Source organism: Schistocerca americana, chromosome 1 (genome assembly GCF_021461395.2).
Source record: "Schistocerca americana isolate TAMUIC-IGC-003095 chromosome 1, iqSchAmer2.1, whole genome shotgun sequence".
NCBI lineage: Eukaryota > Metazoa > Arthropoda > Insecta > Orthoptera > Acrididae > Schistocerca > Schistocerca americana.
The window spans coordinates 930,163,865-930,182,637 of NC_060119.1; the positions used below are offsets into that span (position 1 = coordinate 930,163,865).

General features: G+C 40.9%; 1 protein-coding gene across 1 annotated transcript in view; it reads left to right on the top strand.

Moving 5' to 3' along the window:
* Window positions 1–18,773, top strand: part of LOC124615378 (eIF-2-alpha kinase activator GCN1) — a 283,362-nt gene that overhangs the window by 29,180 nt on the left and 235,409 nt on the right. The window contains exons 3-4 of the mRNA XM_047143206.1: window positions 7,302–7,497; window positions 13,790–14,132. Of these exons, the coding sequence (XP_046999162.1) occupies window positions 7,302–7,497; window positions 13,790–14,132 (539 nt within the window). The remainder of the gene's footprint in view (window positions 1–7,301; window positions 7,498–13,789; window positions 14,133–18,773) is intronic.

Here is an 18,773-nt window from a genome sequence, read left to right on the forward strand (position 1 = left end):
TTCGAATTGCAGGCTTTAGCCTGGCAGTAAGTGTCTCACTGTAACATACACTGTTTATTGTTGTGCCCCTTTCCCCATAATGTTCCAGTACTGGGCCCTGTGCATCCCAAAAAACCATAAGAATCAGTTTTCCTGCGGACAGTTGGGTCTTGAACTACTTCTTGCACGGCGAATTTGGATGTTTCCATTCCTTACTCTGTCATTTACTATCTGGTTTGTAATGATGGGATCTGTGTTTTGTCACCAGTAATGATCCTGTCTAAGAAGTTGTCCCATTCGTTACCATAGCGATCCAAATGTTTTTTGCAGATGTCTAAGAGTGTTTGTTTATGCAACTGCGTGAGTCGTTTTGGGACCCATCTTGCACGAACTTTATGAAACCGACATCTGTAGTAGATGATTGCGTAGGCAGAACCGTGACTAATTTGCAGATGATGTGCCACTTCATCAATAGTTAATCGTCTGTCTAAGAGAATCATTTCATGTGAATGCTCAATGGTTTCTTCATTTGTGGCAGTAAACGGTCGTCTGGCTCCATCATGTGTAATACTTGTGCGACCATTTTGAAATTTTTCAATCCATTCGTAGACACTGTTGTGGCAAAACACTGTTCCCATTCTGTACTGAAAGTCTTCGATGAATTTCGTCCCCTGATACACCTTCTGACCACAAAAAACGGATCAGTGAAGATTGTTCTTTTTTTGTGCAAATAGACAGTGGAGCAGCCATGATTAACAGCATGGCAGCGATAACAAGACTAACTTAGCAGCTTGAAAATTGCAAAGATATAACGACAAATAAACAATGTAAAATGACAGTACTACCAAAATAAACAAAAATATAAGTAAATTGCAGATAATAATTGACTTATCCTCATACATTTTTAACCTCTTACTTGTACTCTTCTGAACCTTCTGAGTTGAAGGGTTTCTTTGCTTTGTTACTGTCCTCTCTTTCAATCAAGTTGCTGTGAAACAGATGCAGGTGGGCTTTCTCTCAACATGTGTGAGTCATAGGAGACCCCTCTGCTCTGACATTTTTAACAGCCTGATCTATATACTTCTCCATAAATTATTTATCATCTGTGGCATCGGTAGTGCCTTCAGTGCCTTGATTTTACTGCTCCTACGTACTTTAATAATCAGAACACGTTCCTGGTGGGCTCCGCTAGTTCCATATGAACTGTCCTTGGACCTAGGGACTGATGACCTTGCTGACCCTTCAGCCCCGAACTAATCTTACTGAAATAAAGTTGAACACCACTCGAGTATTAGGGCTGAGGCCTGTTCTGACTGGCTGACTCTGCCTGTAAGGCAGCACAAGGAGCACTGTATGATCATGAGATGTGCTCAGCATGTTGCCAATCCCTCCTGTTGTTATTGCCAGTATATCAGCTTGCTGCCAGTTCCTCCAACTGTCATTGCCTAGATGAATCCTGATTGTGCCACTGCTTCATTATTCAAGCAGCTCCTCATTTGGCCTCACGAGATAGAGTAGGTCTCATTCCAGACCTCCCTACTCAGGGGGAAAAGAAAGAAAAAGAAAAAAAAAAAGAATTACTGGAAATTAAACACACATCCTTCCGTATCAAAGGCAGTGATGCTAAGTATTTGGCTTTGGAGGTGGTCACATTAAATTGAATAAGCCATATTGACTTACACGTGAATGCTGGTATGGTTCTTGTCAGTATGCTATGGCTGTCACCTTCACCATTCAGTGACCATCATTCACCATAACTATTAGGGATAGTTTGAGAACATACTTCTGTACAAGTGACTTATTTGACCTCCCCCCCCCCCCCCCCTCCCTTCTTTCCTCCATACACTCTCACTCACGTAAGTTTTTGCTACTAATTGTGAAATACACAGTTGACCAATCTTGCGCTTGGGCTAGTAGCTGTGATACATCCTCCATGGAAATCTTACAGTTGTGACACCTCTGCTACCCCTCACAGCTTGGCTCCCATGTGGTGGCTTTTGTCACTTGGGCCTTAAACATGCCCTGTTAACTAATCATCATCCATTTCACATCCACTGCTAGAAAGGCCCCCATTAGACTTTCTGTGCACGTAAATTTCCGTTTTGTGAGTACATATATCTTTAGTGTTTTTCTTAACATCACTTATCTACCACATTTCGTGGACAATCTACATCTTTAAGTTTGGCTACATGTTCTATGAACCTCCACTTAATTTTCATTATGATCTTCTACTCCAGTGTGTTTCCATATCCATTATTTGTTTTCGTATCTGCCTCAGTCACCTCCACATGCATTTCTCCATTGCTTGCTGAACAAAGTGCGGTGTTTGATAGATTCCACGTTAAAAGACCATTAATATGCGCCACTCATAAATCTCTCCTTTTCAGGCACATTGGAACACTAGTTTTGAAAATTCCGTTTAAGTTACCAAAAGCACTTTATTCAATTTTTCCGCTCTTTTTATTTCTTCTGCTGTACATCCAGTCATTGCCATCAACAGCCCTGATTTGAAATAAACATATAATACGGTCATATAATTGACCTGCCTGGATACCCAAGTGTGTAACATTTTGCTTCCAGGGTTTGGAGAGGCGAGATTGCCCCCTATGGAATCCGCTTTGCGGGTTGACTCATTAATGCCTGTATTACGTTTTTGTTAATTTTTTCATGTTTATTACTTTTACCTCTTCTTTGTTACATTTAAAAAGAAGAATTAAAGTGAAAAAGAAGTTTTTACCTGTACAGTTTTAATATAGTATACCACACCATACAGATGTTGGACAAAAATGTAGAAACACTGTGAGAAATGCATGCTGGAACATAATTCAGATAATAGCCATATCTGCTGGTTGTGGTGGTGTAATTGTTCACAAATGGCATTTGTGCACTGTCCTCAATATGTTGCAAGTGTTAGTCATGTTCAGAACAGTGTTCTTTTGGAGCTAAGTGAATTAGAAAGCAGGTAAATTGTAGGTGCTTGATATCAGGTGCTTCCATGACCAAGGTAGCCAAAGCGTTTGGTGTTTCAAGAGGCACCTTATCAAATGTATACCGCATACAGGGAAAGTGCAAAAACATCATCAGCTAAGTCACAATGTGGGCAAAGTGTGTGTTGAGTGATAGTGACAGATGGTCGTTGAAGACGATTGTGATGAAAAACTTGAACTTGGCCACTAATTTGCAGGAAGAATGATGTAAGATTCCCTTGAAAATCAAACAGGATCTGTATTTATCCAGTCTGAGGCAACTGGAAACTGTTTTGAATGCCTGGAGGTTTCCTACATTGTATTAGGCATGATCCTGGTAGCTGAGTGGTCAGTGCGACAGAATGTCATACCTAACGGCACGGGTTTGATTCCCGGCTGGCTAGAAGATTTTCTCTGCTCAGGGACTGGGTGTTGTGTTGACCTTATCATTATTTCATCTCCATTGACACACAAGTCGCCACAGTGGTGTCAACTCTAAAGACTTGCACCAGGCAAATGGTCTACCCAACAGGAGGCTGTAGTCACATGGCATTTCCATTAGGCTTGATAATGTGTTTTTTTCCTTCCTCTATATTTTTGTCTCACCCCTGTATATGTAATGCTAACCTCTGTTGAGAGCAAAACACCAATGTTATGAAAAGGTTACTTATTTTGATGCTGAAGGAAACAAATTAAACATGAGTGCAAATTACACATTTAAAGCAAAAGTAACTAATACTTTTTGGTATGATAAGTTGCAAAACATTCCACACACAGTTCCACATTACATTTCTTGCTCTGGGTACGTGCTGACATCTTAGTTTATTCCAACACATCGTCTTCTTTTGAGTTTCAGTATTTTCACTATCAGGAGGTTCATTTCATCATACTGGAAGTCGTCTGCTATGATATTTGAGTGTTGGCATGTGGGGTTTGTCCAAATCCTTTCAATGGCATCACATACCTCCGCAACTATACCTAGGCACTTTATCAGAAATTTAAGTTGTAGAGTTTTCCATTTTTGTGGCAGAGTATCAAGGCCGTGTGTACAGTGACAGCTGAACTAGTTACTTTTGCTTTAAATGTGTAATTTGCACTCATGTTTAATTTGTTTCACATTTTGATCCATTGGACTAGTTCTACACATGTGCTTGTCGTATTGTCAGGATAGAGGATTGAAGGAAGAAATTTAATGTGTTTCCTTGACCACTGAAGACATCTTTGTAACAATATTATTGTTTCCACACCAAGTTGTCATGCCATTTACACAGAAACAGACCTTTTTACCTTTTGTATGACATGATGAATCTTTCTCAGTTTTCTTCATCTTTGGAAGGGACAATTTGGGGGATACAATTTTCTCTCTTAGTACCCTGCAAAAAATTCAAAATTACAACAGCAATAGGTATAACAGGATAATGTGTAAAAATTTTTAAAATGTTCTCATTAGTGCTTTACTTTTATGCAGTGCTGAAAATATAGCATATCTCCCTGAGATACAATTAAATAAGTGACATGCCGTTGTTGGTTTATGAAGAAACTGTTTACAGTTTTTGAACCTGAATGATAAAATATGTCTTGGTATTTATTTTAAATCTGTGGGTTAGTGAGATTCAGGCTGTAGAAAATATATTCAAATTTAATTGCCAGTTGTTTGCAGTAGTGGACAGGCAGGTTGTCACAGCTAATACCACTTGTATGAAAGAACAGATGCTCAACAATCCTTAAATAACCATAACAATATTAAGAAGTTCATTATTGTCCAAAAAATCAGTAAAAGTCCGGTCTTGTCACAGGTACCAATAATGTAACTGTGGGCTCTATTGTGACAACAGGGTGGTATGTGGTTTCCCCATATCCAACTAGGTAAATACTGGGCTGGTACCAAAGCCCTGCCTCAGATACATGCTACGCAATCATATAGAAAACTTTCTCATACTTGAGCATATGTTTTACTTTAGAAATAAACAGATGGGGTTCACAAATTCCATCCATGGGGAGGATAATGGTGTTGACAAGGGCACCCAGTCACCAGCTGGTACTAACACTGGTAAAACCCATATAACAGTGTTGCTCCCATAGAGACTCGGGGAAAGGTGAGGGAAGAAGACAGTTGCATAATCACCTCAGTCATCACCTCTTTCATAATGGGACTTGGATTTGTTAGATGTCCACTTCACATTCGTTCTAGTTCCCTAAATACTAGCCACAGTTATTCAGATTATTTCATATTGCTTTTTACATCCAGGGACTATCGTCTTAGACAGTGTTACGGTGAACTATTCTCACGTGGTAGATTTGGGTTTGTATAATTGAGAGATTGTGTCTCGTCAAATACGAGGGGCATTCAAGAAGTAATGGGACATATTTTTTTCTTGGCCAGTTTCAGTTGAAAAAATAAGGAATTTGTTGTGACATATTGTGGAACATTTCTGCTTCAGCCCCTATAGTTTCATGAAGTTCCAATAGGGGGAAATCTCTACGCAGCCTTCAACACATCTGTAACGAAGGCGTGTTCCAAGCCGAGAGCTGTCATTGAGCATTGGAGATATTCATAGGCACTTGCAGAATGTCTACAGAGACCTGGACGTGAACAAAAGCATAGTGAGCTGTTGAGTGAGACATCTGTCGTCATCGCAACAAGGTCATGCAAACGTGTCCGATCTTCTGCGTTCCAGACGGCCACACACAGATGTGACTTCTGTAATGTTGTAACATGTTGACACTCTCATTAGAGTTGACTGATGTATCACAGTCAAACACCTTGCTGCACAATTGGATGTCTCTGTTGGTACTGCTGACACATTCGTCCACCTCAGGGGGTACTCAGAGGTGTGTGCCCGCTGGGTTCCTTGCCTCCTAACAGAAGACCATAAAGAGCAATCAAGGACCATCTTGCACCATTGCTTGCACACTATGAGGCTGGTCATGACAGTTTTTTGTTGGATGTTGTCACAAGTGGTGAAATATAGGTTCATCACTTTGAACCAGAAATAAAATGGCAGCACATGAAGTGGTGCCACATGATCTCTCCTCTGGAGAAAAAGTTTGGAGCCACAGCTTCAGCCGGTAAAGTCATGACGATGGTCTTTTGGGACTCTGGAGTGGTTATTGTGTTTGATGTCCTCTCTCATGGTGCAACAATTGACTTGTAAGTGTATTGTGCTACCCTCAGGAAATCGAAGAAATGACTTTAGCAAGTTTATCGCCACAAAAAATGCAAACAGACTTCTCCTTTTCTATGACAGTGCAAGGCCTCATACAAGTCTACACATGCCAGAGGAGCTCACAAAACTTCATTTGACTGTTCTTCCTCATCCATCCTATAGAGCTGATCCTGCACCTTCAGATTTCCTTCTGTTTAGCCCAATAAGGATGCACTCCATGGGAAGCAGTACATTGATGATTTGGAGGTTATTGATGCAGCAAGATGCTGGCTCTGATGTTGACCTGTAGAGTAATGCCAAGTAGTCATACAGGCCCTCCCAGTAAGGTGGCATAAAGCCATTGCATTGAACGAAGATTATGTGGAAAACTAGAGTTTTGTTACCAAAAGAATGGGTGTATTGGAATCCTGAATAAAACCGATTTTTTTTCCAGGAAAACGTGTTGCATGTCTTATTGACCGCCTCTTGTATTAATTTTTTGCCCTCATTGAGCAAAGGGAACTATTTCTGCTTGACAGTTGTAAGATGAAAGGTCAGTTATATTTATAACAGTAGTGGCATCAATATCGAACCCAGCATAACACCAGTAGTAACATCTCAATGCAGAAACTTCATCTTGAAAACTGCTCAGGCTAGCTAACTTAAATAATTGGTGCTCCTTTGCCGAAACTAGGAGTAGAAAGGCTGACACTGTTTACTGAGCATCTTATTAACTGACTGACTTTGTGTGTGTATGAACAGTTTTCTGCCAAAGGAAGATATTCCACTAGTCTTTGAAAGAAGGGGAAGGAAGGACAAATGGTATCTGGTACAAGCCTTTCTTTGGCTTAAAGATTGGTTATTTCAGTTCTGAGGATAAAGGACTGATAGAAAATTATCTCTCTATCATCTACAACATGTTCATGATGGCAGGATCTTCCCTATCTACAGTCTGTAGAGTTATAAAGAAAGAATTTATTATTTATAGATTCATTAATTGACTATAATTCTAAAGGTACTGCCAGCTGAGAATGAATATTGAATTATTTTTGTTAATATTTTCTTGTGGTTACTCTTGCAGAATGCTTTATTACTGTATTATGCAGTACTAAATTTTAAGATGAGAAACTGTTTTCTTGCTTACAGCACATTCGCATTAAGTATTTTAGTGTTCTTTAGTGATATTCACATACTATATGAACTTTTACAGGTATTACGGAAAATATTGTACGAGGCATTTGCAAAGTTCTACAGTTAACTTTACCCAGATACAGGGACAGCACATCACAAGCGTATGTCAAACAGTTAATTGCAGAACTAACCGTAAAGCATACAGACTGGACTGTAAAGCATTTGACTGCAACCCTCAGTGATGTAGCCAACTTTTATAAAACTCTCTCACCAACGTAAGTTAATTTTTGTTTCATCATCATAATTTTAAGATTAGCTGAGTAAGGCAGTCTTACTGCTATATAATGGCACCTCGCTACCTCAGTAATACAATTTATGTTTTCTGTAATGATTTATGTAACTGTGCAATTGTCTAGTAAAAAAGAGTTCACCTTAGTACAGTGGACTGTCGTATTTATACTTTCCATCATTACAAATTGTGTACATGAATATGAAGCAAATTCCCCATTTTGTATTAAAGAATGTTTAAGGAAAATTCGCAGAATTGAATTCTACACATCATGTTATTTGATATATCATGTTTTCTCAGCATACTTCATTGATGGTGTGCTTATGGATGTTGTGCTGAGTTGTTGTTTCCATTTAATGCACAATCTTTCGACAACCGACTTGGCAATGTTTGTCAGGTGCTCGAAGTTTTGCTGTTATGTGTACACTCTGCCAAGACTCCAACCATCTGTGAACTGTTGTTGATCTCATCAAAGGGCATAGTGGGTGTTGGAAATCAAACTCAGTGATAAATAGCAGTGCAATTCTAACAGCAGTCACATTCAGGTTGGAGTTCAAGCAGTTAATAAGCATAACAGCAAAACTTGCAGCATCTGTAAAAGATGGCTGGGTTGGTCTTCAAAATGTTGTGCATAAAATGGAAACAAGAACTCAATGGAACACACGGATGCACACCATTATTGGTTTATTATTTCATAAGAGAAGTAGTTTAAGATGTCATTTAGTATTTTGTCTCTTGCTGTTAAAGAAAGGATAGATTTGATATCTTTCTACAGATGAATGTAGATTATTCATAACATTCCATTATTTTGACATACTACATGAAAGAAATGCCAAAAATATTAACTTTTCAGTTTATCTTCGTATATAAAAAATACGCTTGTGTATGTTTGTGCTCACAGAACTTGGGAAGTAGGTATATAAAGGGGGTAAGTTGTTAGCAAAATTCTCATGTTTGTCTAAATTATTAAATGTCTAAAGTTCACTGCCAATTACTTTTAAATCTTGACATGATGCTGCATGTGAATACACATGCTTTTACATACCTATTCTTTTAATATACAGTATGAATCACTTAAAACTTGCACCACAAATATTTCGGTAATGGAAGACACTATTGTGTGTGTAATTCACAAATTGGAATTGTTGACAGCATCCCAAATTTGCAACCCATACATAGTGTTATCAGTTTCGAATGTGTTTTTATTTGCAAAAGGTGCAAACATTTCAATGGAACAATGCCTGTTGGCAGTACCACAATAACAGTAGAGACATGATGTCAGACATAGGAGATATAAATATAAAAAAAACTGGCATATTTTGCTTATTTTCACTCCATTTTGTCATATGGTATCATATTTTGGGGTAACTCCACAAACAGAGAAAAAATTTTTAGAGAATAAAAGTGAACAATAAGAGTAATGAGTAATGTAAATCTAAGAACATCATGTCGAAACCTATTCAAAGAATCGGGCATATTAACCACAGCTTCTCGGTATATTTATTCCTTAATGAAGTTTGTTGTAAATAATACATCTCTTTTTCCAACTAACTGCTTAGTACACAGTATCAATATTAGGAATAAGAACAATATACATAAAGATTTAAAATCACTTCCTCTTGCCCAGAAAGGGTCCAGTATTCAGCAATGAATATTTTCACTAAGTGACCAGCAACCATTAAGAGTTTAGTTTCAGACAAGGCACAATTTAAACATAATTTAAAAGTATTTTTGGTGGCCAACTTCTTCTATTCAATCCATGAGTTTTTCAAAAAGTGCAGTAGACCATTTTAATGAAAATTTATTATACTTTAATTTTTGACAATACTTGGTTGTAACAGCCAAGTAACTACCTACTGTGTGAGTGATGGATGTATGGAAAGCAGATGCAAGTCTTAAGTCTGTAAATAGTGGAAGTTTAATTTTAAATCTTGTACATAATCTGACTGTTCTTAACTGAGTATCACTGAAATGAATAATTTACTTTAATTTTTGGCAATACTTAGTTGTAATAGCCAAGAAACTAGCCAATGTCTGAATGATGGATTTAATAAAAGCAGATGTAAGTATTAAACCTGTAAATATTAGACGTTTAAATTTAATTCATGTACATAATTTTACTGTTTATTGACTGAGGATCATTAAAATTAATTAAACTCAAGTTTTTCTAGTTACATTTTTGTAATGCGTTTATCTGACATGTTCCACACCCAGGATGATTCCCTCTTTTATGGGTCTATGGAATTAATAATTAATCTAATCTAATCAGAGAATGTCAGTGGTGTCTCTTGCAAGAGTGTAGGACAAGTATTTTGTGGGATATCATAGTTTGAACATTGTGAACACTGAAAATTGTCTGTTCAGTGTGGTGGCACAAACGAATGCTAATTAGACATGGGTATGTGCAGCCCTACATAGATTGTAATATGCCTCCAGGGGTGTCATGTTGTTAAATGGGACAGAGCCGAGGACAAATGAAAGGCAAACAAAGATGAATACAATATCTCTGTGGGATCTGACATGCAAAAAACAAGTGTACTCTCAAAGCCTGTGTTCAGAATGTCGACCACCATCAGCGTTAACACATACAAGCTTGCAGTCTGCCATACAATGATTGCTGGACATGTTCTAGCATTTCAGCAGAAGTTGCGGCACAAGCAGCAGTAATACATTTCATATCATCTTGTGTCATTGATGTGTTCGTGTAGACAGTGTCTTTCAGCTTCCACCATAAAAAAGAATCCAATGACTTCAGATGTGGGGCATGGGCTGACCAAGGTACAGGTCCTCTTTGTCCAATCCATTGATTTGGAAATAATCCTTGAAGATGCTTGGCCATGATTTGTGTTCTGTCCACAAACAATGTGCCTATGAGGTGACTGGTGCACTATTACACACCACATGCTTAAACTCTATGGACAGTAATATTCCAGCTGATGAAACCAATGGAAATTGTCAACAGACCAGTAGTGCATGTTACTGAGATTTATTTGACCATGATTAGTAAATTTTGCTTCATCCATAAACAAGATACATGAAATGTCCAGAGTATCATGTCTTAATGCCCGTGTACAGAAGTTCACACAATTTGCAACATCAGTTCCATGCAGCACTTGATGTTGAGAGCTGTAATAGGGATGGAACTTGTGATGCTGGAGAAGGCATAATACATTGGCTGACTCATACCACTTTCTGGTGTAATTGTACAGGAACTATTTTATAGATCTACTGCTACAGCAGCCGGAACATTAATTTCATCATCGTCTCTAGTCACACGTTTTGTTCTGTTGCGTATTTTAGATGTTACGCTACTACTTACATGCAGTTGTTTGAAGAGGTTCACAATAATTGTCACGATGTCTGTTGTCTACTGGGATATCTTTCAATGTACATCGTACACAAACAAATGGAATTCTTCCTACATTCACCGTAACCATGAGCATGTCCACTTTTTCTGTATTGCAAAATACCATCTTCCAAGCATATCCTAATGTGTACACAATCGCTCAATAACTGACAGGACCATTGCAGTGTACACGCAACACAATGTAAACAAACATTATGTTGTTACCTAACATCTAAGCAATAGGATGGAACATAGAGCTGTTGGTGTTTACAACATTCATAATATGACAACTCGTAAACTACTAGCACTGGCTTCCTGCAACGAACGCCACTGATATTCTCATTTTACCCTACTTTTAGGATTTTACTGCTAATAGGCAGTGTCTCTTTTAAAAATCTGCAACTGTTTTAAATAACTGCACTTTCATAAACATCTCAAAATCAGTGTACTGGCTACGAATACATGCCCTTGTTTACAATTCAGTTATGTGAAAACCGCACATCTATAGTGCCTTCCATGTCCGAAACGTTTGCAGTGAAAGTATTAAGTGATCCACACTATAATATATAAATAAATATGAAATATATAAAGGAAATGATTTAATACAAATTTTGAATGTTCACAGGGACATACACTATATATTTTTTAAACAACAGTGTTCAGATTTTCTGTTAAAATAAACAGCAAGTAAGAAAATGATCTGCTGTAAAAAGTATGGTTTCATTTCCTTTGTCAATTCTATCTATGACAGCAGGTCATTTAAATATTCTGACAGATTGTTTCTCCCACATATATTTTTTCTCAGTATATGTATTTTAAACATAAATTGTATTCACAGTAATGTGCTGTTTTGTTTTCTTCCTCGCATACAGTATTCACAGAAAACAGGAAAGTTGTATATTTCTGCCTCATTGGCTTATGATTAGCTTACTATTACAGAATCTGAGTTGTCAATAACAATTGAAAAAAGACTGAAGGCCAAAGGGGGAGAAATGGAGGGGTGGAGATGGACAGAGAGAGTGGGAGGGAAGAGATGGACAGAGAAGGGGGAGGAGAACATGGACAGAGAGGGTGGGAGGAGGAGGAGATTGACAGGGGGGGGGGGGGGGGGATGTACAGAGACAGGGAGAGAAGGAGATTAAGACGTATATCCAATCCTCGTACATATTAGAAAGTGTGCTTTCTCATTTCTTCCTTTTACATCTAACCAGACTGAGGCACAGAAATGTGCAGCTGGGTACCCCTAATTGTTTATACATTCTTCAAGCCATTTAATGTGAAAGGTTCGAATAAATGGTGCATAGAAACTCAGGTTTGATTGTAGACAAAAATGTGTAATGGCGTAACAGTGGCCTTTGTCACACTTCATCGAAAGTGCCAGTGCAGTTGTGCAGCCTGTGTGATAATGTAGGAAATGTAAGTTGGGAGGGATACATGTCTTCTCCCATAGCTGCTTGTAACTTTATATTTGTCAATTTTTACTTCTAATTATGATGATACTCATTAGAAATAATATACTTTACATTGTGGCATTCAATACCATGCGTTGACAGACACAGACTTTTCTTCTGTGGAAGATATTGTGTGACAGTGCACTGCTGATGTTGCTTTGTATTAAATTCTTCACAGTAAGGGAAACAGTGATTGGCAAAGTAGTACCAAGTGCTGTGTGATTAAATGCATTGAAAATTAAGAAATGGATGACCTAGAGTGACCAGTGATATGAGAATTTTGGCACTGCATAACACAGAGCTTCAAGTGACAAGGCAATGTAAGCGTCACTGCTCAAGCTTTCAACTTTTACACATCCTTCATACTTGTTATATTGCTCCTAATGATAAATATTTTCATGATCATGTGCCTCGCCTGATGCAGAGACAATTCAACATTAAATCAGCTGTGAGAAATACTGTGAAGGAATTCATTCATTTTAGGTTGTGCACTGATGTAAAATTGGGATCTGTCCAGTCTCCTTTTGTCAAGAGAACTGTGTAACTGACAATGTCTGTCTGGTTAATAAAATTTATTTTCTGAGTAGTTGCTACTATTTAATTTTTGCTTCTCTAAGCAAACATGTTATTTGTCAGCGATGGCTAAAAATATAATTGTGAGCTTGCAGGCTTCTCTCTGTTCTGGATTCCGTAGGTTATTGGCAGTTACAATGCATTTGTACCATAGCCTGATGAATGCTTTGTAGTTACTTGCTGCTTATTCTACTTCTTTGTATTTCTTCATCACTGTTTGTCAGATCTGCACTTATGTGGTCTTCATAAATTCTCGTAAATACGTATGTTGGAAAAGAATTACCCCATTACTTAGGGTCTCATATATACTGGACAATGTGTATCTGAGCTTGTTTGTACAGTGTTATTCTTCTTGTACGATCTTGTTTCATATCAACAATGGAAACTGCAGGTTGGAATATCAACGATATTAGGAAAAGGGCAGATTACTGTTCATTGTAAAGATGACCCAATGACAGGCACAATCAAGACATACACAGCTCCGACTGGAATGCCTTCCAGTTGCCGGTGGTAGCAGTCGTGTGCGTGAGGTGTGCTTGCTTTTCGTGTGTGTGTGTGTGTGTGTGTGTGTGTGTGTGTGTTTTTTTTTTTTGCTGAAGAAGGCTTTGGTTGAAAGCTATGATTTGTAACAGTCTTTTCATTGTGCCTATCCAACTCAAAGGGTCATCTTTACTGTACTTAGCAATCTATACTTCTCCTAGTATTGTTGTTTCATTATCTTACTATTTAATACCACTGTATGCATATTAAAGGTGGGTTGTTATTTGTTTATAGATTCCATTTTTGCATGATTTTTAAGAAATGTGACTTCCTGCTGAGGTGACCTTCTCATAATGTTGTTAATTTTGATATTGCTTTCGGTTTGTTTTATCTCTGTGATAGAAAGCTTGATATTTCTTGGTTTACAGTGCCAGTACATCCCAGACAGGTTTATTCGCTTTGGGATGGTCTTGTTTATTGGTGCAGCATGGATTTAAGAACTCTTCAGATAATACAAAAGCAGAGTTTAGACGCCTGATTGAAGTACAAGCAATGCTTCTAAATATAGTTGTAGCTGCAAGGCGTCCTAAGAAGAGTCATAAGGCGTATCACCTCCTTTCAACAACTTGGAAATCTGTTAAGGAATGCGAAGAACTGTATGTAAATGCAATTACAAATCTGGATCCTGGAGCTCATGTCCTAGTTCTTGGATCATGCCTTATACAGTACTTGACATGTATAAAGAAAACAGATTTATTTAATAAATTTAAGGTAAGATTGCTATTCTGTCTAAATTATAATCCATATGTTACATTATATTTTTGTTCCTGGTAACTTACCCCCTGTGGGTCCGGGGGTTAGAACTGACCTGAGGCATTCCTGCCTGTTGTAAGAGATGACTAAAAGGAGTCTCGCACATTTTGGTCTTTATGTGATGGTCCCCTGTCGGGTATGACCTTTCTAAATTTTCCCAAAGAGTGAGCCGATTGGGGAAGAGCCCCTTACATGTTGCATTGTGTCCATCATGCATTGGATCTTTAGCCCACTGTCTCGTCGTCACATTGCAGTCCCGCTCATTCTCCATCTCTTGTGCGAGGACACCTTCCTGGGTGTGTTTTCCACCATGCACCATGTCGTGTCGCTTTCTGCCCCTACGATGACCATGGACTTCTTTGCACCTCATATCCTGCACGGTAGTCAGTCCGTTATGGTGGGGCTGCCATGTACCCTGTTGGTTGTGGCCCCCTGGCAACACAGGGATCACTCTGCTGATGCCTGCGCTGTTAACTCCCCACATATGTCATGGAGTAGATGCCCATCTCCCTAGGGTGTTGGGCTCGCTGGCCACACCGTGGGAGGAACGCCAGGCTAAGGACGGCAGTGAAGCTTATTCACCCCGGTACCTCATTTGTAAGAGAGTTGATGGGGAATCTTTCATGTCCATGAAGCCTCAGTTTTTTGTGGAGCATTTGGAGGACAAGTTAGGGGAGACAGAGAGCTTGTCCAAAATGCGCTCTGGGTCAGTCTTGATGAAAGCAGCATCCTCTGCCCAGTCACAGGCATTACTCACTTGTGGCAAGTTGGGGGATGTTTCTGTTACCATCACTCTTCATAAGAGCTTAAATATGCCCCAGGGTATTATATTCCACAGGGACCTGCTTCTGCAGTCTGACAACGAGGTGCGCGCCAATTTAGAGTGGCGAAATGTTCATTTCATCTCGCGCATCCTTCGTGGTTCGAGGGATAATCAGGTTGCCACCGGTGCCTTCATCTTGGCTTTCGATGGTGATACATTGCACGAGAAGGTCAAGGTGATGGTCTACCACTGTGACGTCAAGCCGTGCTGGAAGTTTGGCCATATGTCTTCCTGCTGTACTTCCAGCATCACATGTCGAGATTGCGGATGCCTATCAATCACATCCCAATACTCCATGTGCCCTGCGCCCCATCTGTGTCAACTGCAGAGAGCATCATTCACCTTGCTCGCAAGACTGCAGGATTTTACGGAAAGAGAGAAAAATCATGGACTACAAGACCCTGGACCGACCGACCTACACTGAGGCTAAGAGGAAATTTGAGTGCCTACATCCTTTGGCTATGACCACCTCGTACGCTGCAACTACGAGTACAGTTGTCACCCCATCAGCTCCTCGCATTCCTGTTGCCTCTCAGAACCAGGAGACTACACCTGCCACCTTGATGGTTGGGGCACTTTCCTCCCTGTTGCTCCTGCACCACCTACTTTGGGAACAACACTCCCCAAACCATTGGGGGTATCAGTCCCCACTTCTGAGCCGTAGAAGTGTAAGTCCTCTAGTGCTCCTTGTCTCCTCTCGCTAGGAGGGGGTCTCTTGGGTCACTCCCTTCCCAGGTTTCTGCTAGTGGGAAAGATGACATACTCCGGTGGCTGAAGAGCCTAAAAGCAGCTCGTTATAGCACCTTACACTCATCCTCAGTCCCGGAGACTGAATCAGTGAAGTCCTCCCAGCCAAGGAAACCCAAGGAGGAGCGAGAAAAATCCAAAAAGAAGGTCCCCAAGACCAAGGGAATTGCGGTAACACCCTCATCTCTGCTGCCTACGAGCTCTGCGTCTGCGTATGAGGTGGAGATTTTGATGTCCATTGAGGACCTAGATCACGCTGGACCCTCAGACACAAAGGATATAGATTGCTCAGGCAAAACGTTGGTGGCAGTAGGTGACCCTGAGGTGTAACTACCTCGTTGAATGTTCTGTGCCTTCCCAGCCTTAAGATGACATCATCCTCCAGTGAAAATGAGGCGGTTTTTTCCATCACCTAACTGAGCTATAGTAAGTGTTAAGCTTTACACTAGCTTTGTGCATTGCCCTCCAGGAAACCTGGTTCCTGGCAATGCAGACCCCTGCCCTCCACGGCTATAAGGGATACTACAGGAACCATAGTGACTATAATCTAGTGTCATTTGGTGTTTGCGTTTATGTCCTAAACTCAGTCTGTAGTGAAACTGTGCCCTTTCAAACCCCTCTTGAAGCTGTGGCTCTCAGTACAAGGACGACACAGGAAATAACTGTCTGCAATGTATATCTTCCTCTACATGGTGCAGTATCCCTGAATGTATTAACTGCACTTATTGATAAACTCCCCAAACCTTTCCTACTTTCGGGAGATTTTAACACCTGTTACCCCTTGGGGAGAGGCACCGTGCTTACTGGCCGATGCAGAGATGTCGAAACTTCACTGTCTCAGTTTGACCTCTGCATCTTAAATACTGGGGCCGCCAAACATTTCATTGTGGCTCATGGTAGTTACTCGGTCATTGATTTATCAATTTGCAGCCCAGGACTTCTCCCATCTATCCACTGGGGAGCACATGATGACCTTTTACTGCCCCGATGACAGGCCCATGGACGCCTGCCCATATGGGCCTTAAACAAGGCGGACTGGGAAAGCTGTCACCGTTGAATCTCCCCCACATGGGAACATCGACGTCATGGTTGAGCAGGTGACTACCACTGTCATTTCTGTGGCAGAAAACATAATCCCTTGCTCTGTAGGTTGCCCCCCAGTGAAAGACACTCCCTTGGCGGTCGCCGAGAGTTGCTGAAGCAATTAAGGAGCATCGATGAGCTCTACAGCGACATAAGCCGCACCTTTCCCTGGAGCACCTCATAACCTTTAAAAGGCTCCATGCCTGGGTTTGCCAACTTATCAAATGACAGAAGCAGGAGTGATAGGAGAGAGATGTCTCGAACATTGGGTGCCATACATCACCTTCCCAAGCCTGGGCAAAGATCAAACGTGTTTTTGGGTACCAGACCCCAACAGGTGTTCCTGGTGTTAACATAAATAGCATGTTATCTACCGACGCAAACGCAATTGCCGAGCACTTTACTGACCACTATGCTCAAGCCTGTGGGTTGGAGAATTAAGCCACAGCTTTTCGCACTCTTAAACGGTAGCTGGAAGGGAAAGTCGTCTTGTTCACTGCACACCACAGTGAATCCTATAACACCCCATTTACGGAGTGGGAGCTGCTCAATGCTCTTGCACATTGTGCCAAATCAGATCCACAGTCAGATTATTGAAAATTTCTCATCTGACTACAAACGACATCGCCTCGTCATCTTCAACCGGATCTGGTGCGATGGCGTCTTACCATTGCAGTGGCGGGAGAGCACCGATATTCCGGTACTCAAACCCGGTAAAAATCCAATTGATGTGGATAGCTATCAGCCCATCAGCCTCACCAATGTTCTTTGTAAGCTGCTGGAAGGTATGGTATGTCGACTGTAGGGTTAGGTCCAGGAGTCGTGTGGTGTACTGGCTCCATGTCAAGGTGGCATCCGCCAGGGTCGCCCTACCACTGATAATCTTGTGTCCCTCGAGTGTGCCGTCCGAATAACCTTTTCCACACGCCAACACCTGGTTGCCGTCTTTTTTGATTTAGGAAAAGTGTATGACGCGACGTGGCGACATCATATCCTTGCCACATTATACGAGTGGGTTCTCCGAGGCCTGCTCCTGATTTGTATCCAAAATTTCGTGTTGCTTCGTATGTTCCGTGTCCAAGTTGGTGCCTCCCATAGTTCTTCCCATATCCAGAAGAATGGGATCCCCTAGGGCTCTGTATTGAGTGTATCTCTATTTTTAGTGGTCGTTAATGGTCTAGCAGCAGCTGTAGGCCCGTCTGTCTCACCTTCTCTGTGTGCAGGCAACTTCTGTAGCTCATACTGGTCTGCGTGTACTGGTGTTGCTGAGCAGCACCTACAGGAAGCCATCCACAAGGCACAAGCATGGGCTCTAGCCCACAGCTTCCAATTTTCGGTCGCGAAGTCGTGTGTTACGAACTTTTGTTGGCGTCATACCGTTCATCCGGAACCAGAACTTTACCTTAATGACAATCCACTCACTGTAGTGGAGACATATCGATTCTTAAGACTGGTTTTCAATGCCCGATTGGCTTGGCTTCCTCACCTTTGTCAGCTTAAGCGGAAATGCTGGCAGCACCTCAGTGCCCTCTGCTGCCTGAGCAACACCAACTGGGTTGCAGATTGCTCTATGGTGCTGCAGCTCTACAGAGCCCTTGTTCAATCCGGCCTTGGCTATGGGAGTCTGGTTTATGGTTCGGCGGTGCCCTCAGCAGTGCCTTTATTTGACTCAGTGCACCGCTGTGGTGTTAGCCTAGTGACAGGAGCTTTTAGGACGTGTCCGGTGACCAGCATCCTTGTGGAGGCCGGAGTCCCTCCATTGCAGGTTATGCATGAACAACTGCTGGCCAGTTACGTTGCACACATTTGCAGTACTCCTGCACATCTGAATCACTGTCTCCTTTTCGCACCCATGGCAGTTCATCTCCTGCATCGGCAGCCCAGGTCAGGGCTTCCAATTGCAGTTCGTCTCTGATCCCTTCTTTCTGAACTGGAGTCCTTACCTT